Raw genomic sequence first — 26,059 nt, 5'->3', positions numbered from 1 at the left:
GGAATATTCTGAAACAGTGATTCTTAAGGGTGATTCGAAGGGAGCGACAATATCTAGCCCTATAGTTTTTTCTTTTTTTTTTAAGGTCAATCATTATTTACCTTTGGCGATATGAAAGGCTTTTATATTGGTCCTGTTTTTTAGATACTTATTCTTAAAAGTTTGATCAAAGTTCAAAGAACTGAATACTCTTATTACGATATTTTATTTAGTCTCTTCGCTAAAGACAAAAAATAACCGATTAAAGCCTTCTTCAACCTGTCTTCCTCATGGGTAGAAGTGCTCTAGCCACTTCTTCAGGGATCTTGGATCATACTCGCGAGTCGTCCTGTCTAGCCCACTTGAACTGACAGACTCCAACATCCACTTAATACACATAGTTGCTGCAGAGACCATTGGGTGAGTTTAGTGAACCCATTGACAAACTTAAGCTCATCATCCGCGCTCACTTGGGAATCATGTTGGGTCTTTGATTGGCATAGAGCTTCGTCTCTTCCCAATCACACATTAATCCATTTTTGTGTCCCACCAATTCACCTCTATCAGTCCATTTCCTTCTCCCTTCCTAGCTGTCTGCAGATATCTCTTTTCCAGAGCGCCTGGCGTACTCAGAGTACTGTAGATCTCTGCAGTACTTTACCAGATGCACTTTACTCACTAGATAGGTAAGATATCTTTTAAAATACTGTTGAAAAATGAATCCTATTAAGAATGACGGTTTTTTTCTTAGAAATGCTGGAGAAATAGTTTCTCTTTTAGACTAATAATATTTTTCAAAAAATTAATTCGCTCTTACTCGAGTAAATTGTTTGCTGTTTGGTTTACTGCAGTTAACTGCCGATGTGTTTATTCTATTCTCGCAAACGCTCTCCAATTTCTCTTTCTTTTCTCTTTGCTTTTACTTCTATCTAATTTAATGGCCTCAGTTTTATATAACGGCAAGACGATGATGAAGATTGAAAATAACTTAATGCTTCATTTAACTTATCTCTTTGGATTTGTCGCTCAATTGAACAATTTATTTCTGTTTGACTTCCTTTGATCTATTAAGATAAAAATAAGAACTTTATCTAGACTTTAATTCAATGTATTAGTTATTAGTAAAGTAGTTTTTGTCTTTATTAAGTTTTGTTTAAGTAATTAATAGTTTAAAAAATTGTACTTAATTTTATTTTTGGCTTGAGTCAAAACTTTCGAAAATTTATTATCGATCTTCAAACAACAAATTTTATAACTTACGGGAAAAGCGTGACTTCACAGAATCCCTCCACAACGTTAGTTTTCTTAAAAAGAATTGACGAAAATGGAAAGCAAAAGGTTTTTCGCCTGACTAGAAATCACACTAGACAAGATTTAAGACTTTGGTCCAACAATTTTTCTCAATTTTGGCAACATACTTATACAACAGCCCTTTTAGAGAAGCCGCCACTCAGACGTCATGGCCAGAAATGTTTTCCCGCAAAGCGGGCAATCTTGGTTTGTTAAAAGAAAATCGCCGAACAGTTTAAAACGAGTTTTATCATGTTATTGCCGGCAAGCCTAAGCGGGCCAAAAACGTTCTGCTTTAAAAATGTTACGGAGGTATTGCAAATAAGGCTGTGAGGCTGATAATAAATAGGTCTACACTGTAGATCTTGGATGAAATTAAATTTGGAATTCTAAGCTCAGTTGATATCGCTACTTTAGTATGCTGTGTTTTCTCTAATTCATCAATAATATTCCTTTTATTTTACAAAATACAAAGTACATTTACCATATGTCTTTAGTTCTTTTTTTTTATCTTGTTTTTGGCCTTACTTAGCAAATCAGCCATTTAAATGTTGGGTGTTCGAACAAATTACCTTTTTGAGTGTTAATTGATCCAAAATCTCAATAAAGTATAAAATTAAAGAATATATTCTTATAAATGTTTACTTTGTTGTCTTCTTTACATCCATTGTTTAAGTTATTTTGAGTTTTGGTTTTTGATTTCTTAGTTGTCTAGTCTAAAATAAAGTAAAGTATAGTAATCGCCTATTTTTTCAGGCGGGGCTTAACGTCCAACTACCATTTACTAGGTGTCGTGGACGGAGGCGACTAGCAAACGTACTTTACTATTTCTCATTTAACCATTTACTAAAATCCAAGGCCAAGACCGGGAATCGAACCCAGTACCAAAATGCATATTAGCTTTACAGGTCTCTAGTTGTCTAGACTATAAACCCTATAGAAAACAATAGAATTTTATATTTGACGATAGTCTTTTGTATTTTGATTAATTGCAGAGTTATCCTATTGTTTTTTAAGTATTCAAAGAGTTCAGAGTAAATGTTGCCATAATCAGATGCAAGTATAGTGCTTAGATTGGCAGGTAAAGGACATCCAGTCGCTAGAACAGCCTTCCACAATCATTCTTTTCCTACCAGTATTAGGTGGTTGGCGTCTGCTATTATTTCAATATGTCTTTAGTTTGTACAGATATTGTCAAAAGTTAAAGTTACCTTCAATAGAAAAATGAGTATTCTCTTGAAACGAGATTTTTGTTTTTATAAGTTGGACATTTGGAAAATGGTTAAAACTTTGTTATATTGTTCATTTTATGGCTTTAATATTTTTATTACTAACTTATGATTTTACGATGCGGAGGTTGGTCCTTTTATTAAATGTGATTACTAAAAGTTATGGTAGAAGGTTATTAAGGCATAGTTTCATAAAGTAAATAAATGAAAACTTCTTAATTTTTATGTCTTGTATATAAATATAAATGTTTATGTGGTTTGGACGTAAACAGAAGTAAAGTTGTTTAGTGTAGAAGACAGTTTTATGATCTACTGGAAGAACAGTGTGGATGGCTAGAGAACTGGAAGGCCTAACTTTTCATTTTGGTGGTTCTAATAAAGGAAGAATATGGAAGTTTGGTGTGTATCTTTGTTTATTGTGGTAATAGTAGGGTCGCAAGAAGCAGTTTGGGCAAAGAAGAACGATGAAGGACGGTAAGAGGGAGATAAAGAGGCTGTTTTCCAGGGACGTTATCACCGTCATATTTATGTTTAGAAGAAAAGTATTCTCTCTTCCTTCAAAACGGACTCTCATTCTCCTTGGCTATAGAGTCATCAGCCAGCGAGGAGAGTTGTTGGTATATGGCCTGGGATGGAAGTGGGAAGCTGCGGGTTACAACCCGGATTCACGTACTCGAATTCATTTTCCCCTTTACTAGAACTTACTCGCTTTCTTCTCCGTTACTCTTCACTTCTACTTTATGTAGCTATTCTGGTTAAACTAAGGGACGATTTGAATTGAGTAGAAAGGCCTGCCTGTCAAGACTCTCCGCCTACGGCCGGGTGGAGGCTGGAAGAACTGATTAACTCACAAGGCTCATCCTTCTGCCCGTCGTTTTATAAACAGAAGGAAATTGCTAGTTCCCCTCCTTTACACAATTCTACGTCTTCTCCTCGTATAAATTCGTCCATCCAAAGAGACCAATGGTTTGTAAGGAATTCGCTGGGTCGTAATATCTAAAAGAGTTTTGTGAACGGCAGGGTATAAGTTATCTTCTGTCTAGTGCTGTTACTCTTTTGACAATGTTTTTATATTCACTTAGATCGGCAGAATAAAAACGTATATCTAGGACATTCTCATTATCTTCTTATTGACGTTTGGTTTATCTTTCTAAAACTATATCCTTCTACGATTGTTATAGGCAGAGGATCATCTCGGCTTTTACATCTCATTGTTACTTATATCCTGATTAAATGCTTTCTGTTTTCATGGAGAATACAACTCGTACCAATATCTAAATTGAAAAACAACACTTACCCCACAAAACTAAATGTATGCTTTAAGAAAATAACCATCATCAGTTATTTATATAAAAATCAAAAACACACATTCAACAATTTTCTTCTTTTATGATCACAGGGGCGATGAGGTTGAGCGGTCTCTGGAACTGCTGGACCGAGTGTTGTCGGAATTTGACGATTTGGAAAACGGAAACGTCGGCCTTGGTTCGGAGGACGACGGGTACATGAGCATGAATGGTAGAAGGCAAGTGAAACTGGCCGCCCAACAGCAACAACAACAGCAACAACAGCAACAGCAACAACAGCAACAGCAGCAACAACAACAGCAAGATTTTCCACCACCTCCTGAGGAAGCACAAAGAATTATCTCTACATTGTTGCCAAGGTACATTCAATTAAAGTTATTTAGTGATAATCCTAGTTTATACTTAAGTAGGTCCTCGAACTTCTTTTTTACATACACTCCAGGACAAAATTGCAGCTACACTTGTATGACTTGAATGAGGATGTGGATTTGCTCAGTTATTAGCGCGATGGACCAGTAAGCTGGTGTTCCTGGTTCAAAACTATTTCCTCTAACTAAGACCCCCTATTCAAGGAGAAAACCCTGAACGCCAGGAACGCAAGACGCCAGTGAACTGGTCTTTGGTACACCTTGAATTTGAGATATATATGTATAGAGAGAGAGAGAGTATTTTGTGAATCCCTAGAAATAAGTCTTGGGCTAAAAATTTGAATGAGATTTATTTAGAATTGATTTATAATAAAACAGAATTTCATACTCGTAGAGAATTTTTCTATAAAACGAGGGGAAATGTATTCGTTATGTGGGATAAAGTACATACAGAGGTATCACGACTCTCTTTGGATAGATTCTAGGGTTGCAATGTCTTCTTAGGCGAACAACCATACATTCTGAACTTTGGGAAAGTAAGCCAGCATCCTCCAAGCGGAAATTCAATCAATCGGAAATTGATAATGCCCGATTGATCTTCAACAGTTGCTCTGTTAGTATGAGGGGGATGCTGTTTCAAAAGTCAATCCTTCAATTAAATCTTTTAAGCTCGTGGTTTAGCTGAACACTCATAGTGCCATTTCTTAATATTTTTCAGTTTTAGCTGCCTAATATTTACGCGTAACAAATCTATTTTCTAAATTTAACCGTGGGTAAGGGATACAGTAAGGATTGGTGGAGTTTTCCGATAAGTTTCCAGTTAATCATCCCTTTTTCAGCGGAATCATTGTTTTTATTACGATTATCTGTGATTTTAAAGACAATTATTCTTTTTAGTACAGTTTTAAATTACAAAAAAATTTAATTACTTAATGCGATAACAAAGAGTCGTGTGAGTGTTCCTGACAAGATGTTTTATTTTGGGGGGAATTCTAGGGGATACTGAATAATTAGACTTGAATAATTTGTAGTGACCAACTGTACCAGGACTATAGTTCTCTGCTATCTGTAGGAACTCAGGTGAACTAAACATTTAGAGCTTTAGGAATTACGATTATTTTGCTTTAATTGAAAAATTTTCTGCCTCTGTTTTTATTCATTTAAAAATTATTCTTTCTACTGCTTCATTTATTTTTTTTAAATGGTTTTTCAATCAAAGCAGCTCTGCGAAATTTGTTAAAAAGTCTTGAATGTTGTCATGGTACTTGCAGTTTTTATTCTCCTCCACACAATTTTACTATCAGTTTTTACACAAAAAATTGTATTTTTTCAACTTCTTTATTGATTTTTCATTTTTTTTAAAAATAATTGATTGATTTTTTTCTCAACTCTTTTTATGATTTCAAAAAAATAAAAATGTATTATTAATTTCATCTTTACTAAAAGTATTTAACGCTACCTTTTATTAAACTATTAATCACTCGAACAAGAACCCCTACCAGAATTGATAATTAATTTTTATGGACCAATAATAAAAATAGTTGCCTTAATATAGCTGTAATTGCTCCCATTATGAATGTGGTGTGGCCATCATTTATTAATTACAGATCAGTCATTTACTGGTCCAGCATTCACAATGAGAATGCTTATCATCAGGCGTTCTGTTTGGCTCAAACTAATGGATTTATCGCTCACAATTGGATTAAAGATGTCCTCTAATCCATTTACTAATATGGTTCATTTTTTTTTTTTGTATGCTCAATGCAATAGTTTTTCATTCCATTTGAATTAAATTAATTTTCTGAAAAATATTAACTGTCTTCATATCACAGCTGAATTAAGGGATGTCATTTATCTCAGATGATCAGTGAAAATGGGCACCACGGAATAACATGCTGCAATATTAATCTCAACCTTAAAGCAGCTTCCACATAGATATTTTTTAAAAGTATGGATTCATACAACTTATACCACTTTGGAAGTTTTTATAAAAATACTTAAACGATACCGTTCACCATAGCCTTTTTAGAGAAAGAATATTTAGTAAACTTAAGCTAATAAAAAAAAATACTTAAGATCATCGCTTGCCAAGATCATGTGCTTGTCGATTGTGTCTAGATCAGCTCAGCTATTCTGGGTATTAAATTAAAGAAGCCGGAATGAGGATTAATTTAAACATTATTTATGATCATTTTTTAATATTTATTATTATTTCTCTTTCTGTCTCTTTTGTCAAGGGTGTCGCCAAGTAATTCAAGTAAAAGGAGTAACATTAGAAGAGGAAGGTTGCATACAAGTATGACTTTGGGCCATGAACAGAGAAACGATGGTGTGAATACAACTATAGCTACTCAGACAACCATTGTAAGCTTTATTTCTTTTTTGAAATATTTTTAGAGTAATCTGAAATGAATATTAAATATTAAACTATAATTTTTAGATTGGTTAAATTGAATTGGTTTCTTTAAACAATTAACTCTGACTTTAATTTTATTTTTTATAATTTTCTATAATCTATTAATTTTGGTTTTTACTTTCCCAGCCAAAAACTCGCCACCAACGTCCATATGGTTGGCAGAATGGTGCGTTGGCCCCTGTGAATGATAGACTTCCGCCAAGAACAGTAGCCAGCGCGGCTGAACGACACAGAGAGGTTCGAAGACAAGATCAAGAATTGACTTCTGTGGCCGAACTAACAGATCCAAACTTTTCCGATGATTCTTTAGAAGAAGTACCGCCACCGCCGCCTCCACCGGTGCCTGCCTCTAAAAGAGGTAGTATCGCTTGGGAAGTACCAATAGATGATGATGAAGCATTATACACGCCTGGCAGTACTAAAGTGATTGGACGAAGAAGGCGTCGTTCTACCGATCGTTCTAGTAAGAAACCTTACTAAAGTTTTATATATTACCTACTGAAAGAGTGCTTTATTTTGCTGGTGATCATTGCTGGGCGAACAGAAGAGTCTTCTGTAGAGCCTTTTTCATCGGCGCAAAGGAAGCATCAGCCTCCTTTAAGACTTGAAAGTTCCACATAAGTTTTTTCTTAGTTTCACATAGGTTTACCTATTCTAAAAGTAGTCTAAAAGTAGACTGTATGTGCTTCGAGGCAGAAAAATCATCTTAACGTAAAATTACTTCAACTTCAGGAATTTCTTACCAAGTTATCTCTCTGCTTATCATAGTTAGTTATCATAGTTACTTTCCGTATCACTTGAGCTCTCCTGACAGTTAAATATTTTTAATGAAAAAACATAAGTTTCATTATCTTTCTAGTTTTAGAACTTCCAATAATTGAGATCATTGAATTTATGTTATAGGTTCAGGATCAATGTCACGTCTGAGAGATCAAGATGAATGGCCAGATCCGCCTACAGGTACTGAAGATGGTTCTATCTCTCCTTTGTCAGATTCGTCCCATTTGGATTCTTCAACGGCTAGCAAACATGACGAAGCTCTCGCTGAACTATCCGGTACCGACATATCTTCTGGAGGTACATACGTGATTAGAAAAGGACGGAAACGAGAAAGAAAACCAGTACCATTACCACCGGATAAAAACAATGATCGGCACAACGGAGAACTGAAAAGAGGCAGTTCAACATTTGATAACATTAAATCACTTTTAAGAGAAGGGCTGATAGAAGGTTTGGATGAGGCACCACCGGATTTTCCTCCTCCAAATCCACCTTTGGCCATGATTAGAGTAGTCTCTTTACCAACTATCACATCGGCTGATGAAGCGAGAAGGCAGCGAGAAGAACAGCATAGGTTTAAAAATTTAGCTGTTCCTAATGAAGCTGATGAAGAAATAGAATCCCCGGATCATCCGACTAAACATGATATTGGTATTCAAGTTATGGCAGATTTGGTTACTTCCGGCCATGTAACTGACAATGGTGTTACCACTGATCTTACAGATCAAACAGATTCCTCTGACACTGATAGAAAAAAGGAAAAGTCTATTGTTTTGGTTAATGGTACTACAGATACATCGTCAAATGAAGCACTCATGATAGAACTGAAAAAAGAGTATGATACAGAAAGTATGAACAATAATGAGCACGCTGTACTGGAAAATACAGCCACGGAAGAAATACTAAACGATCCTTGGTTGACTGCGGCTGAAATCAGTCAAGTTCAGGTAATACCAGTCTTAGAGGACAATTCTCAGACAATTGTCCAGTCTGATGAGAAAAGTCAAGAAGAGAAACCACCAAAGGAGTTTAAAGTGAAAGTTGAGGTATTACAGCATGAATTTGGTCCACTTCCTCCGTCACCAGTTGAAGAGGATGATGAGTATGCGGATGTTCTTCGTCCAAGTCCTGTGCAGACACCCAGAGGAAAATCTAGTGATAAAAGGGAGCCATTTTACAGGTACTTTATTACTTGACGCAGTAATCAAGAAAAGAGAATGCTCGTAGAATTTTATATTTTCTGAATTTAAAAATACTATTAGTATATAATCCATTCCCATGTACTTTTACACTATAAAAAATACCTGGAGCCTTTACACTGGACTAAAAAATCTGGAAACCGACCGCCACCATAAACTATTCTTAAAACTCTTCGACAGTCGCTCTAAACTCTCTCTTACGAACAAAAGACATTTACTGCTTATTACAATTAAAAAAAAACCTTTGACAGTAGTTTTGAACCTGCCGGGGAGTATGTTTTTCGTGAGACAAACATTTTAATTTATGTGCAATAACAAGTTATAAAAGCAATTTCTGCTGTAAGATAAAAAAAAAAGTATTTGTGAACCACTTGAAATTTAAGAACAAAGTAGACGACCCATATTTTTGGAAACTTCTCTAGAATGTAATAAATTGCATCCTATACAAATTAATCTTTGGCTATTTTGGTAAAATATATTGGATTCTAAATTACAGATACTAAAGTGAGTAGTGAAACCCGTTAAAAGAGCAGAAGGATGAGTTTTTTTAAAAAAGAGATGAGATGATGATAATAATAATAATAGTTGCATTGTATTAGACCATTATTTACCTCTTCAACTATACAGTAATGTCCGCAATGCACATATGGAAACATGTGATTATGTTACCAGAATGATTGCTTCATTTTGTGATAAATCTATTTATACCTCCATCATTAAGAGATAGTCAGGTGATATCTAGGCAACTACATAGGTTGTGTGGTAGGTAATCCCTAGACTATCAGTTTTTATTGCCTTATCCTTCTACGATTTGGAGATGGCTAGTAAACGTTGACTAAGGTGGCAGTCACAGTAGCTCTAAATTTAGTCTCTAATCCAATGGATTGGAATTTCTAGCCGATAGTTGTACACTCTACAAGAACAACCTTACTAAATTTCTGATGTTCATTTGCTCCTGGAATAACAGTTTAAAGAACTTGTGACTTTCCTTAAATCCTAGATGAATTTTGTATCACATACAAATTATATAATCAACAACTCGAACAGAATTCTTGCAGAAATCGTTTAGACCATGAAGAACTTCTCAATATCAGAGTTCTCTTTCTTCAGTTCAACCCGTCTTAAAATGTCTCCAATCACTAACAATCACGTATCAACTTCATAAATGCTTTTTAAAAATTAATCACTCATCCGATAAACCTGATTATAGTCAAATAATTTTAGGTCTCCATCTTCGCCGCTTTTGATTGTTATTCAGAATTATTATTTAATAGTATCACTACAAACTTTTTTGATTAAAGATATAGTCATGTATATTTTGTGATTAGGTATTAACTCTTCTTTCTTTCAAAAAAAATAATAGTAAAATAAAAAGTAGATAATGAGCAAAACAATGTTAAAAATTATGCCGACCAAACGTAAAAATTTAATTATATAGTATTGTAAAGATTAATTATAAAATGCAACTATATTTAAATAATTGTTTTCTTTCTTTTTGTTTATTACAGATGCTTAGAACCTCCAGCAAGTGATCCATTGGGAACCAAGTTTTTGAATAAAGCAAATCCAGATCATCATCACCGTGATGGAACTTCTTCTTTGAAGACAAGATCAATGGATGCAGGTTTCACTAGAAATCATCGTACACAGCATTCATCTTCAAGAAGAGAAGTAAGTTTAATGGTTTTCTTTTATTAATATTGCATTTCAATAAAATTGCATTGATTTCCTATATATGTTATTTGATGTCAAAAGATTTCTTGATTTGACTAAATAAACTATTTTATTATTAATTTTTTACTTTTGTTAATTAAGGCGGCAGGAGAAAGAAGAACACTACCTACAGAACTGCAAGGACCTTCACGTCGTAGAACTTTACAAAAGAGAACCACAGCAGTCGGTAGTGGAAGTGGTTCTGGTACCAGAGAGGAAGGGCATATGCAAGTATCTTGTTCGCTACCAGAGACTCCAATCTTTGCCAGAGGTTGTGATATACCACGTACACCACATCGTCGTGCTCCAGATGTGCCTGTCTCCTCCAGGACAACACCCAGACAGATGCCTTCATCAGCTTCATACCGTAGTCAAGGTGAGTACAAGTTATTTGTTTCTTAAAACAAACTAACTCTGTTAAGCTGTTCACGATGTAATATGCAATTTAGTCAATTTAAATTTTAAAAACCTTGCAAAGGGTAAATCTTTAAAGGAGACAGTTCCCTTCCAATATGTTAGTACTTTCGAATTTCCTTTGACTTCTAAATCAACATGTTAATCTGGATTGATCAAAGAAAATTGTATTCTGAAAATGTTTTGTGATTAGGTTTTGGTAAAAGGAGGAACAAAATTATTAGGGAAATCATTATACTTTAAGATCAGAGATGCTATTGCCGGTAATTTCACTCATATGTTAGTTAAACATTGGCATTACCTCGAAATTATCTTCTAATAATAAAAGTAAAAAATCATTATGATTTTTGAAAATTGATCTAGATCAATTTTAATAATATGAACAGAAATCAAAATTTAGAGCACCTATGTTTTAGTGAAATTAGTTTTAAAGATTAACTGCGCCTGGCTCAACTGAAATCCCATCCTCACACCTCTTACATTTGCACTACATCAGCAAAAATACTTACTTCACTTCATATAGGGATCTTTTCCATCAATCACCACGCAAAAGTTGCGTCCTACCATCCAATACAGTCTTTTCCCTGCTCAATATTCACTCACCGAAGAGAGATTAATACTGGAGTCTCCTATTAAAGGAAGAAAGATTGACAGCAGTAACTTAAATGTCATACCTCCACCTTTTATTCAAGGTTCTGCTACTCTGAAGTATAAAAATGTCGGTGCCAAAGTTTTCTCTAAGTTTTGTGAAGCCACGGGGGAAGGTTAGTGGAAACTTTGATTGGTAAGTGAAGTTGGCTGCCAAAAGATTAATGAAGCACAATTTGAAATGTGCCTTTGTGGCTAATATTAGGCACTTTCCTCGCCAACTCCAAAACTAGCCATTCAGAGGTGTCTGAGTTGGTTCAAAAATAGTATTTTCCACCTTTCAAAAATAGTATCTTACATTTAGACGTCCGCCTCTTTTGAGTGCAAAACAAAAAAATAGGAGATAATGTTCCAGATTGTTTTTCAGTGAAAGGATTATAAACTATAATTTCTGGTATCTTGGCCAAACATTTCTAAAATATTCTCTCACAAATAATTATTTGCTAAATTGAAACAATAATTTCTCTTACCATTAAAAATCTTCACATTTTTTCCCTATTTTAAACTACCACTTCCTTGTTTTTATAACTTTTATTTCGAATATGTCTTAAGGAGCATTCTTTAAGAACATTTGTTCTTCTAAACTTTCAAATTTATTTAAGCTTCTAACAACAAGCTTCAATAATGCTTATAAGAAAAGCACATTGCTTTTACACTATTTTATACACTTAGGACTAACATTGTCTTAGCTTTTGTTTAACCTATTTTTAATTATAATGCACGCTATGTATAATTAGAAATTTTTTTTTTTAATTAAACAGTTCTATTGAAATGTCCAATCTCATGATTGAAGCACAAAAGATTCTCTGATGAAACAATTCTCATTGAGGCTGATTGAAAGGTGCTTATTAGTACCAAAATAATATATTTAAAAAAAATCTAAGATATCTTTTCGAAATCTGATCTGTTGAAGATCAGATCTAAACTTATCGGGTTTTTTCGGTATACAGTTAAAATTTTAAAGTATTAATCAAGTTGACAAAATAAATAAGCAAAACTTGAAAGAAAAATATATACTCCAACTTGATTCATATCTGCAACACTATTTCATAACTTATAGAAGTTAAATTTGGAAGCTAAGTACTTAAGTACCCCGTACTAAGGAAAAACTTATTAAATAAGTAAAACAATGTAGCTTAAAATATAGCTTTGAAACATATTAAGAATATTATAATCGAAAAAAAATCTTTGTTAGTTTGTGGCACAAGTATTGATTTATTGTTTATAAAAATATTTTCGAAGTTATTCAATAATTTTATATTTTAAAGAAAGTTATTTATCAGATATATCTGGTATAATAAGATTTTTTATGTGCTTACATTATTCTTTCAGCAAAACATGAGTTTACTCCGAGGAATATTCATCAGTATTTATTGCTTAAGTCTTTATTTAATTTTTTTTGATTCAAGACATTCTGTAGTATTGCTATGTTTGGTCAATGTTGTTGGAAATTATAGTTTACATATCATTTTCTGGAATAAAAATAAATATTTTTATTTATGTAATGCAGGTGATCAACTTAAATGTTATCTATGTAGTCCATACCGTTTCCTTTCAATTGAACCTCCCAATTTCTTGTCAACCTCGTGTCTCTAGGTGCCTCTACAGATCTTTATTCCTTAGTAAAAATTCTTTGATATAGTGCAGATTCGAAACTACCAAAGACAGGTTTATGATTTAAACCATTGTTTTATTGAAACTAAAATTTACTATTAGCTTATTCACTCTTATAAATAATGGACCAAAAATTCAAAAGTGCCTAATCGTTTTGACCAGGCGCAGTTATATTTTGCAACAATCTTCCTAGAAAGAATAGCCTTGATTTTTCAAATATCACTTTGGATTGTCTGTCCTTTTTAGAATATATTTGTGAAATTACCTACAGATTTATAGAAAAGCAAAATAGTATTCTTACCTCATCTCATTTTATCCTCTCAGTTTAGAAATCACAGGTATTTCTACAGTAAAGTTTTTAATATTTTTTTAAAAATTGAAATACATTTAAATAAGTTTTTTTTTTTTTATTACTATAATCAAGAGCCTGGAACTGTAAAATATTTCCAAGTTTATCTTCATCTCCGCTGATTTCATATAACTTATATTGGATCTTTAATATCCTTAATACAAAATGAGTTTTTTTTTTTAATTTTATTATTATTATGATTATTGTAAAGAAATATATCAGTAAATATCTGTAACAGTATCTCAGAAAGTTTTGAGATAAAAAAAAATATTTACCTCTTTCAGCATTTTTTCTTATCACTGGTACTAAAGTACCACTTTTATTCTCTTGTTAATTTTTCTACCTAAATTATTGATTAATAATGTGTGCTTAGCTTCATTTACAGAGCTTAAGCCTCATCTTTCAATTTATTTCAGCCTCTTACCTTTTTTATAAACGCATTATCTTTTCAGATATTATTGCTAAAATAGTTCCAATTGAAAAAACCTCGACCTCATCTTAAATTCCAGTAAACTCTTGAAATATTGTCTCAAGAGATGATCGCCTTCAGCAGCAGTGCTGAGAAGCACTTGACCTTCTTTCTGTCTGCTTAAATCCTACAACAGCACACCTCTGAAATACTCTTCATCAAGTTCTATGTTATTCATAATTCAAATACACTTCAACCCTGTCAGTGACATTAATTGCAAGATTAGCTGCCAACAAAAAACAATTTGGACAAAGTTCTAGGTAATTTTGTTTTAACATCTCAAAATTTTCTGAGAGTCCAAATTATGGTCATGATTTTTTTTGTAAATATGCCATGATAATCTAAAATTTATAATATATGACTTGCAAAGTTGAAAAAGTAATTCAGCACCATGGATAGAGTTGAATTTTTGTTAATATATATTTTTGATTCATTGATGTTATCCGTGACAGCACACTTATTTTCATTCATTCTTATCTGATTTTCATATAGTATATTCAGAGAATGATTCTTATAGAAAATTTAGCGTATAAAATTAATTTCTCTGCGATTTTTTTGAACCATGATTCTGGGCCGAGCGGTTTGAGGCGAAGACCTTAAAGACAAGAAGCATTGTGGTGTTTGGTTCGATTCCCACTCTAGCTGAGTTTATTTAATGTTTAATATTAGAACTTTATAGCAAAGTATTTTGGCTACTCCTTCCGTTCAGGACACCTAAATCGGTGGATAGACTTGAGCCCGCCTGAAAAAATAGGCATTACTTGACTTTCCTTTTTTTACTTTTCCAAGAATCTGAAGGTAAATGAAAATCTAAAACCTGACTGATTTAAAGAAAACAAATAGGCTAAGATTGAATCAACGATATTATCCGGGATTCAACCACCTATAGATAAGTAATTTTGTAAGTAACAATAAGGTAACGCTGAATTACTTTTTAAATTTTAATTATTACAATATTTTTTTTAATTGATAAAAGGGTGAATGAAGTATCTCGTAGAAAGTTACTCCAATAAACGGTTTCATAATCTATTTTGATACAGATTTAATAACAACGTATTGAGCCCTCTTTACTCGAATAAGTGAAGTTCGTTTAGAGTTGTACATATTATGGTGAACAATGTAAAGTGTTTTCATAAACAACAAGACGCTCAAGTCTTAGCTTTCTCTTGAAAATATTTCTGACTTCATGATCATAAACTGATTTAGCTAGTCTCGGAACGATATCTGCTGAAATAAAATAACTACAGTTAGAATTTAAAAATTATCATTTTCCATCTTGCAATGATTTTTGGTCCCTTTTTCCTACACCACAAAACTTTTACTTGCTCGATTCTAAAAACCAGCAAACGTTTCTTTATGAACGTTTCTTTATCATGAATACAGTGGCTGTACAGTCCATAATGGGCTTATGCCACCTCTCCAATCCTTTCTGCACTTATCTATTCTGTGCCAACCAACTCCTTCTTATTTCAACTAGGAGGTCACTTTCTACAATTCGTCTAGCCATCGTGGAACAGATCTCCCTTTATATTCTGCACTCCTGCTTTGTCGATCAATGGTTTGAGGAAGTTGTTACCTTCAGACTTCTCCATATAGCTTAACCAGCTTAAAAGAATCTTATTCAATCAGATTCCGAAAATATTAATTTTTATATTTGGAGCATGTTTACTAAAAATAATCATATATTAACTTTCTACGATATTATTTGATGTCCCCTCTCATACAGCATACAAGCCTGTATCACCAACAAAATTGGTGTTTATCCAATATTCACTGAACACTAGGTATGAGTCTGACTGAAGCGATGTCAGGAGCTGAACTTCTTCGTCTAGCTGGTGGCCCAGGCAGGGGTTGGTATCCAAGGCATAGACAACCCAGACCAGCCTCAGTGGAACATCTGGACAGGTTGAATCATAGCACCAGTGGCAGTGGTCTCAGCCCCAGTCAGCCTCTGGGCGCCGGCGGACCTTGGGATCCGGCCAGGAAGCCACAGACTCTGCCGCCTAACCTAACTCCAAAGTTCTTCCACAGATCTCCGAGGGAGGCGCTACGGCGTGTTACCAGTCTGCTCATCAGGAGAGGTAAACCAAAAATTACTATTTAGTTTTTTAATATAAGTTACCCTTTTTTTTTTAATTCTTTTTTTTGTTGCCATGTTGGTTTTTATGAATTTTGCTAATATTTATTTGAATTTTGTTTATAAAAGGACAGTTCAAAACGAGATAAAGTTATCATGCTTCCCTTGCTTCGGTATCCATATTCTCTGTCTAATTATAAATTACCTTTTAGCAACCTTAGTTACTCTTCATATGTTCCAACTTCTTTATAAAAGTCTCTTCTCTTCAAGATTTCTATCAATACTTTGTTGGGTGAAATTGTGTAACAAAGAATTTAAACAAATACTTCTTAGAGAATTTCCTAAATAATTTTTCTTCTTCCAGTTCACTTGATCACTGGTTCATCCGGATAACATTTTACTTAATTAAGTTCAATTTTTTGAAGACTAAGTCACGATGATGTGAAATTGAATTATTATTCATGATTTAGACAAATATTCCTCTTTTCTTCAATTCTGTCTATTATATTCTTTTTCCTACATAAGAAATATTTTTTTTTAACATTAATAAGATTATATAGAAACTAATTTTTAATAATAATTAATATTCTTGATTTTGGACATTTTTATTATTAAATTATAATTTTAATTCTAATAATTTGACTTTGGTGCTTGGAAAAGACTAATTTGTTGCATGAAAAAAGCATTAATAATAAATTGTAGATTGCGTTAGATATTATAATTTTGCAAAGCGTTTGTCATTACAGATTTTTATTTAAGTTAATTTTAGCAATTAATCAAAGAGAAGGGCAAGCTTCAATTTTATTAACAAGTCAGAACAAATAAAAGAATTATAAATTGATTTTAGGGTTCGAGGTGCCATAATATGGAGGGTAAAAAGAAATGATTTTTTTAAAGGCAATCTTTTGTTACCTATTTATTAAGAAAATGTAAAATTTGGAATTGTAATGATGATTGATTGAATTGTACACCATATTTCTGCTAGCGAGAAACCTCAGATAACTGGCCTAGGGTTTGGAATAAAAACTGTTACACGTCGGTGAAGTTATTAAACTTTCTCTCGCAAAGAATATCTGCGAAAGACCAAGACTGATTGTCGGATGAAGCTAAGCCTGGACTGAAGATTTGGTGGAAGAGTTAGAAGTTTCCAGAAGCCAGAAGAAATGCTTGGTCAGTTGCAAACCAAGTAAGCAGCATTGTAATAACTAACTCGAAGATGTGTTTGAATTTCCGTAGAGTTCAACTTCAGAGATTTCGAAGTAAGTGCAGGAGAATTTCGGTATGTAAAGCTTCATCAATGTCACATTGTGGACGCTCCTGTCGAAGGAAGTATGTGAAGCCTTGCCCACCTGACCAAAAATATGTAATGTGGCTCCCTTAAGTGTCACGTGTGTTCAGAGTCTTTGTCTTAAGGTGTGTAAGCAGATGCAAGTGTATGATGATGTGGAAGATTTTGTTTGCGGGTTCGGTGAACCCAAAAAGTTGCTCATATCAACTATTTTGTTGGCACTAAGTGTATTGTGTGAATGTTGAAGGTATAGTGTACTGTTAGACCGGGGATAACAGGTACTCCAAGTCCGCTGAAGAAGTTTATTGGCTCAGTTACCCTGTAAATGAGGTGACTTCCCAAGTTTCTATCTTTCTATGGGAGGTATTAAATTATTGAATCAAACGGCGAAAAGTACCCGGATCAAAAGCATGATTGAACTTTCGTTTGATGGAGGTAAAGTAATTAGAGAAACCCACTGGAGTCTACAGATGAATATAATGTCTTGTGAATGTCGCATGTTGGATTTAAAGCCGAAGAGACTTCTCTAGTTAGAAGAACCGGTCCATTTTTTTTTTAGACATCCTATTAAAATAACTACATGAAATAAATTCTTAAGAATGATAAATATTAGAAAGAAATTAATTCTGTTCAATCAGACATAAATATAAATTAAAATAAGAAGGTAAATATATTAAAAAGCATAGGCCGGCATGTGCAAGGTGGTCACCGGTCTCCCGTGTTCGTTTTGTATTGGTTAGAAAAGTTGCATGTGCTGCAGCTGTGAAAGCCACGTGGATCTCAGTATGTGCTCCGATCTGGTGGCACGCCATCCAACTATAGACTACTGATCGGCGTTGCAGCATGATGACAGGGGCGTGGTTTTTTTTTAATTTTTATTTTATTTCTAATGATGGAAATTAATAAATATGTTCTGGAAAAAACTTAATTATACTTTCATGGATATATCTTAGATTTCCTACTTTATTTTTTTAGTAAACTATTGATTTTAATTTCAGAGAAGTAACGCTGGTTTGCTTAGGAAACAGTGTGTCTCATTTTACCGGCTAGGGAACTTTATAGAAAACTGATTGTGAAACCAGTGGCAGTGACGTCACTCCCACTGGGTATATGAGTCACCCTTGGTGCCTCACCTTCCCCACTTAGCTGCTTACAGACGGCTTCTCTTTGAGTCACTATGATTTCCATTGAAAATTATCCAATAATTGAGACAATATCCTTATTGAGTTGAATCACTCATCTTAGAACGCTAGTTCTCTTTAATCATAACTTCTTTTTGTCTCTTACTTTCAATGGTAACATTCAAAGCTTTTAAACAGAATTACTCTCTCTGCAAAAAAAAAAATGCATTTTTTCTTCTTTCCAATTTTGCTAACATATGCCGGTAGATTGCCTTAGCTGCAATAGAATGGCGGTAGTAGACTTGCTAGTGCATTAAGGCTTGTGGGAATGTATCATTGGCGCTCCCTTGTACGCCACTTTCCCGTCCCAAATCAATACTTGTGCTATAGAACAGGATAATCGCTGAAATCACAGGACTTTGCATACATATATGTATAGATCGCTTATTTCTGTTGATACTGATACCTTTGGCCATATGTTGGTTGTTATACACTTGTCACCGCTCGTAAAAGGAATTATTGAGATCGCACAGCTTTTGATTTTTTTTTTTTTTTTTTTGGAGAATATTGAAACATGGAATCCCGGATTCTGGTAATTCAATGGTAAATCGGCTGAATCATCAATAAGAAAGTGGAAGAAATAAGGAAAACGTTTTTCTATGGATTTAATGAAAAGAGTGGATGTTATTGAACAAAAATCTACCTTATCTGGCAACTAGAGTAGCACGCCTGTTTAATGCACCCCTGACCGGTTACTTCACTTACATTAACCGTCTCGAACAACACTTGCCGGCTCAATAAATGGAGTCTGAAATGGATACAAGTTCGAAACAGGATCAGGAGTTCAATAAACATGCGTGTATTTCGACGGATAAGATCAAAAACACAGAAAATTGTTTGATTCGTAGACTAATTGCTAAAGCAGGGATCAAGTAAATCACTCTAGTCACTGTAGAAATCGAAGTTCCACCTCGAAAAACGTATTGAAAATGTCCTCTTCTTCTTCTTCTTCCTCTGGCTCTACGGTCCTCGAAGGACCTTGGCCTCCTCTAACACCTTTCTCCACTCCTCTCTTACTAAGGCAACTCTCCTCCATGTTCTCACTCCCAAACTCCGAACATCTTCCTCTACATCATCCAGCCACCTAATCCTCGGCCTTCCTCTTTTTCTCGCCCCCCCCCTGGGTGTCCATTCATTATCTTCCTGGGAATTCGGGAATCTTCCATTCTTACCAAATGGCCTAGCCATCTCAATCTTCCCCTCTTAATGAAACCTACCAAATCCTGCTCCTGGTACAGCTTTCTTATTTCTTCGTTTTTCCTGATTCTGTACCTTTCCCCTTCTTTCAACGGGGCCTCTAGTTTGAAGAAAATTTCTAGAAATTTAAAGCATTAATTTTAAAATCAATTCCTTTTTTTTTTGCCTAAAATTAACTAAGAATAGGAATGGGTCGTCCAAATGGGATCACTTTTTTTTGGAATTAATATTTTCTTTAAGCTATTTTTCTGCGGGCAAAAATAAAAAGTGTGTTTGTCTTAAAAGTTTCCAATTACGGTAATTATGTATAATTAATGTCGATTGCCATGTTGCTGTTGTCATGAAATGTTTTTCATGTTGCCGCACGCACATTATAGCGTATTTTTAGCACCAGTACTTTCATGTTCTTGGGTTTTTTTACCATATTATTTGGTTTTTATAACAATTGGCCAAATTTAATATACAATTTTTACTTTCGTGTTCGTTGCCACTTTTATTTTCTTCCCTCTAAAAGCAATGGGATCAATATTCTGTAACAGTGTTACTGTACAGGTTAAACATTCATTACTCATCTAAGTAACCCTCATAAATATTGCTTTTTACTTCTTCTTCTTTTTTTTTTGACTAAGTAATCATTGATTTATTGAGACTGATCTAACTGTAAGGGCGTTGTTTCTCCTCAAGTAGTTAACAATCATTTGCCAAACTATGTCGCGTCTGGCCTTGAGTCATTATGACGTACAGAGTTTGTCTTCAGTTTTTAGATTATACCACCTCACTTCTATGTCACAAATCTTCATGGATTATTTGATATCAATTGGATTCCGGATTTATTTGAGTAATTGGTGAATCTACTTTAATTTATTTACTATATTAAATCATAAAAAATGGATTTTCAGGCGTACAGTGAAAAATTCAAATTTTAATTTCTGTTTTTCTTAAAGGAAAACTGATTTACAGAAATGAGTTTTTCATATGAACACATTTTTTCATAAATTCTGAAAATTCCTGAAGAAAATTTTGAAACTTCTGTTGTGCGTGTGTGATCGTATGTACGAAGAGAGAGAAAGAAAGAAAGAAAGAAACTTTTATTTTGTCCTGGGACAATATCCCTTAAGGACAACAAACAAAATTTAAATTACAAAATTAATTACAATAAGTTCTCTATAATATAAAAGTAAAATTATTATAACAAAAATTACATTGAAATGCACTTAATTTATAGATATAAAACTAAATAATAAATTCTCTAATGAGAAGCGTCTTCTATGAAGGACCGCATTAAGAAATCATACAATGCATTTTTAAATGAAGCTATTGTACTTTTATGAATTAATGTAAGAGGTAAAGAATTCCAGAAAAGAGAAGATTGTACAAGAAATGAATTTTTATAGGTAACTGTTCGATATGGAGAAATATAAAATTTGGAATTAGCAGTTCTGGTATTTTTTAAATCTAATTGGGCCTTCCTAATAAACAGATTAAATAAATATTCAGGACGTTTATTTTTTAGAAGCATAAACAGAAACCTTCCCAATAAGTACTTCCTTCTATACTTGACATTCAGCCAATTAAGAAAAATAAAATGAGGAGTAATATGCTCATCTCTTCTTACAAGAGAGAGAGAGAGAGAGAGAGAGAGACAAACACTCAGGATCAGTAAACTTTAAAGTGAAAAAAGTTCAAATTCAACAGTCCCATTTGATGCCCGCAAGAGGGCGCGAACAAGTCCTTTTATTTATCAACACTCCGATCTCTTAAAATATGTTTTCAAAGCTAATCCCTGGTTCGAGTCCAGATCCTGCTGCACTCAGTTTTTGTTTTCAAAGTCCGAAGAGTTCAATTAAAATAAGATAAAAAAAAAAGAAGATTTGTTAAAAGAAAAAGAAATGCTCAAACGATAACCATCGTTTTATCGTTCTTTTTTCATTCAATTTTTGCACTACTTGATCGAAAATGGCTCTCATCGATTTCCCATAAACTAAAGGTTCAACTTTTTTTTGCGTTGGAGTGGGGAGGTAGAGTTTGAGACATATTATCTATCGAATCCCATTACAGCATCGTTGCGTATATATTACTTTTTGCTCAGTCATCATTCTTCAAAACCTCTTTCCGTCACTAACTTCTTCCACATCCTGCAACCACCCTATTCAGGATTCTTCTTAATATTTTCCGGAAGTATTATAAAATAATCTCTTGGGGCCGTTTTTCACCTGACTTGCCCCTTAACCGTAATTGGCCTCTTTGTCGTAAAATTAAAATTCTTATTTCTAATTTCAGCACTCCTAAGTGTTTTTGTAAACTGGATCTCTGCAACCAATAATTAGCATTAGCTACATTAGCATTTCCATTACAATTAGGTAGTTTTTATTTTTCCAAGTTAATAGCTCATATTTCACACCTTGTATAGTCTACGATCACCGGTTTATTTTTTGGCGCACCCTGTCTACTCTAAATAATTAGAAGCAGAATATCTTTGTAGCCTTCTTCTTTCTAGATACTCCATAGATCCGTATTATGATGCTCCAGCTCACACTATTTACAATACATTAACGGCAAATCCAACTCAACGTTAGAGTAAAACTGTTTTTCAGTTAGTTCAATACATTCGTATTAAGGAATGTACATGATGAGAAGCGTAATGTTTCATTTATTTAAAAAGAAAAATGTATATAAGTATACATATTTGAGTACAACCGGATATAAATGTTCGTTAAAGAATCCCAAGTGAGAGGAGTCCTTATTTCGGGTCAGGTCAGGTGAGTGACCCTTCAGTATGTGTTCCGGCTTAGGTATCATCGTAACGTACACGTATATTTAAATATAATACGCTAACGGATCTCAAGGAATTATTTTTATTAGGTTATTAAAGATGGACACACAAGGAAAGGAAAAAAAAAATTAATAAGTTGCCCATTTATAAAAATAGAAACCAGCTTTGTATTTAAGGCTGGCCAGACAGTATTTCTTTCTTTCAAGCCTCGGTATTTATTTCAATTACCGCTGCATAAGATAAGAAAAACTAGTCTGACAATTATATCCTCTTGTTTAAGATTGATTGTTTTTTAATATTTTCATAAACCTAGCAATCTACTGGGGAAATTAGAAATGAATAGTGGGCGTTATTTAATCAAATCCATGATGATAAAACGCAGGAAAAAGCGAACAAAAAAATAAAATAATAAATAAAAAATAATATGTAATTCCCTTAGATGTAAATAGGTTTATATGTCATTACTTCCTTAAATTGCGACTATTAAAGATTTTTTGTTTGGGAATACGAGGGTCGTTTGAAAAGTCCGTGCAAAAATAAAAACTACTTAATTTTTTGGGGTAAACCTTTTTTATTTTTCAACATAGTCTCCTTTTAGGCTTATACACTTCGTCCAACGCTGCTCTAGTTTGTTGATCCCTTCCGAATAATAGGATTTCTCCAAGTCTCAAAAATAGCCATTCGTTTCTGCAATCACCTCCTCGTTTGAATAAAATCTTTTTCCCGCCAGCCATTTCTTCATATTGGGGAACAAATAGTAGTCCGAGGGAGCCAAGTCTAGAGAATAGGGGGGGAATGTGAAACGAGTTGGAACCCTATTTCCATTAATTTTGCGACCACAACTGCTGAGGTGTGAGCTGGTGCGTTGTCGTGATGGAAAAGGACTTTTTTGTGGGCCAATCGTGGGCGTTTTTCTTGCAGCTCGGTTTTCAAACGGTCCAATAACAATGAATAATATGCACCTGTAATAGTTTTACCCTTTTCCAGGTAGTCGATGAGGATTATTCCTTGCGAATCCCAAAAGACAGTCGCCATAATCTTTCCGGCCGAAGGAACGATCTTCGCCTTTTTTGGCGCAAATTCCCCCTTGGTAACCCATTGTTTAGATTGTTCTTTGGTCTCAGGAGTGTAGTGATGTATCCATGTTTCATCCACAGTGACGAAACGACGCTTAAAGTCCTGCGGATTCTTCTGGAACAGCTGCAAACCGTCCTTGCAACACTTCACACGATTTCGTTTTTGGTCAAGCGTGAGCAATCGCGGCACCCTTCTTGCGGATAGCTTTGTCATGTCCAAATGTTGATGCAAAATATTATGTACCCGTTCATTCGAGATGCCCACAGCACTAGCAATCTCACGCACCTTCACTCTTCTGTCATCCATCACCATATCATGGATTTTATCAATGATTTCTGGAGTAGTATCCTCAACAGAGCGTCCAGAACGTTCAGCGTCACTTGTGCCCATATGGCCACTCCGAAAATTTTGAAACCACTTATAAACTGTTCTAATCGAAGGTGCAGAGTCACCATAATGTTTATCAAGCTTCTCTTTAGTCTCCTGAGGCGTTTTGCCTTTCATAAAGTAGTGTTTAATCAACACACGAAATTCTTTTTCGTCCATTTTTTGAAAATCACTCGACTTCCTCGATTCAAACGAATGCCAAACACAAAGAAATAGACCGATCTGGCTGAAACTTGGTGTGTGTTCTTCCAAGAGATGCTACTAACTAAACATAACCTCGATACGCGCCAGTGATGCTATCTCTCTGACTTTGCACGGACTTTTCAAACGACCCTCGTATATGTCATTACTTCCTTAAATTGCGACTATTAAAGATTTTTTGTTTGGAAATATTTTGTTAATTGCTGGATTTTGACTTTTACAAAGAAATACACTGGTCCAATATATTCGAAAGTCATTTTAGATTTGGATTGTAAAAGCAAATGAAAACCTGAAAAACAAAAAATTCTTTTTCTAAATTAGAAGAATAAATATTGTACACACTTTAAAGAAAGCTCCATTTTTTTTCTGGTGCATCAGTTTTTAATATTATGATTATTTAATGAAATAATTCATTCAAAAATTTGGAAATTTCAGCTAGAAAAATAAACAGTGTTATTATATAAAAATCAGCTAGGGACGGTCTTTGCCAATAGACTGAGCTGTGCTAGCTGACACAGTTTAATTTTATAGATACAGCTATAAAAAAGAAATTAATTGAGATGTTCAAATAAGCAATGGATGATACATAATTCATTTTATATAATTACAATTAATTTTCAAATAATTACAGATTATTGTATCTTGAGTTTTGAATTACTATTTAATTCATCTTTAATTTTTTTAACATTAATAATTATCATTAAGTTGATTATATTAATTTAAATGACCTTAAAATCTCGCGAATGCAAGGTTTTTATTTTTATAAAATCTTTAGTGTTTTTTTTTTCAATTCATTTAAAGCGAGTTAAAAAAGTTGGTTTGGCATGATTTCAAATATTCCTTAAAATTTAGAAATATTTTGGCATGTTATCGTCAATTGGTCGTATTACTTACTCTATATGGTTCGTAGCGACTCTTTTAAATTATACTACTTTATAATACACTTATATAATATTCCAATTAAGTGATTTTTGATAAATCGATTTTCTTTACAACTAGTGGTAGCATTTTGAGCAACATTTTTGACGATCAAAGAATATGAAATCGAATATTGGTTGATGGAGAAACACATCATCAAGACCCTGCTAGCAGATTTTCGAGTCTAAATATTTTAAATAATAAATTTCAGCGATTCTACATGTTACTTTTCGGTTAAACAGTATCTGGACTTTCCATTAAGAGCGAATAGACTTGCCACTTTTTCTTAGCGCTCCTGTGTGTTGTAACACACTGTGGACAAAATGCGTACATTTTCTTTGGATAAGCGAGGCAGTATCCGATATTGGAAAATTCAAGCGAAGTTTAATTGACCAATTGGCACATAAAAGAATTATAATATAATATTATTATCTAAAGTATAAATTTCTTAATGTTTTAACTGCTTAGTTTTTTTAAAACTCTGCCTTTCAAGTACAAGTCTCATTTCATCATCTTGTCCCATATATTATTTTATTCGATGTACATTTTGATTCGATATTTCTAGAAAAATTACTTTCAACGGATGAAGCTACTTAAAATAATTGTTCTGTGATTACTTAATTTTATTTGATTTAATTACTTATGGATTTAAAAAAGGATGGATTCATAAATTATATAAATTAAAAAAAATGAAAGAACTTTACAAACATTCTACTCAATTGTTTCCAAGATTATCGTACGAATGATTTTTCTTGCAAATCTTTCCCTAGAAAAGATGTAATTTAGAAATTACAGCTGTAAAACTTGAAGATACTTCCGAAGGAGAGATCTTTCAATGATAACTTCTTATCGGATTGTGCGGTGTCTGGAGTTTTGTAAAGTTTGTGCTTGACACGTTTTTCGTTTTCCTCAATACTGCTGGCCTCATTCATTGACCATTTTCTTTTCTTTTTTCTTTCTTTTTAACAACATTTTGATAATGGATACCTCATAACGTGTTATTTTCTGGCAGGAAACTCAAAAATGTCGAAAGTAGGAACGTTTAACAATTCTAACTAGCAGGAGAAGTTCCAAGTAATGTTTTTTAGAAGTACAAGTGTAGAAAAACACTTTGAATTGGGAATATTTCCTCTCCACTTTGTTATCTTCTTAATGGCGTCACTTTTTGACTAAAATACTTCACCA

The 26,059-nt window shown here is 33.7% G+C and overlaps 1 protein-coding gene across 22 annotated transcripts in view; it reads left to right on the top strand.

Annotated features, from left to right (window-relative positions):
• LOC141456423 (uncharacterized) overlaps positions 1-26,059 on the top strand; it is a 617,068-nt gene that overhangs the window by 479,040 nt on the left and 111,969 nt on the right. For 19 of the 22 annotated variants that reach the window (XM_074132390.1, XM_074132399.1, XM_074132404.1 and 16 more), the window contains 7 exons: positions 3,898-4,164; positions 6,411-6,537; positions 6,716-7,052; positions 7,493-8,549; positions 10,077-10,239; positions 10,384-10,657; positions 15,560-15,856. In XM_074132390.1, the coding sequence (XP_073988491.1) occupies positions 3,898-4,164; positions 6,411-6,537; positions 6,716-7,052; positions 7,493-8,549; positions 10,077-10,239; positions 10,384-10,657; positions 15,560-15,856 (2,522 nt within the window). The remainder of the gene's footprint in view (positions 1-3,897; positions 4,165-6,410; positions 6,538-6,715; positions 7,053-7,492; positions 8,550-10,076; positions 10,240-10,383; positions 10,658-15,559; positions 15,857-26,059) is intronic. The other 3 variants (XM_074132410.1, XM_074132409.1, XM_074132412.1) reach the window with 1 other exon arrangement.

Source organism: Rhodnius prolixus, unplaced genomic scaffold (genome assembly GCF_049639745.1).
Source record: "Rhodnius prolixus isolate KJV_2025 unplaced genomic scaffold, Rpr scaffold_4, whole genome shotgun sequence".
NCBI classification, from domain to species: Eukaryota; Metazoa; Arthropoda; class Insecta; order Hemiptera; family Reduviidae; genus Rhodnius; species Rhodnius prolixus.
Note: the sequence above shows the minus strand (reverse complement) of the source record. Positions and strands in the feature narration are given on the sequence as shown.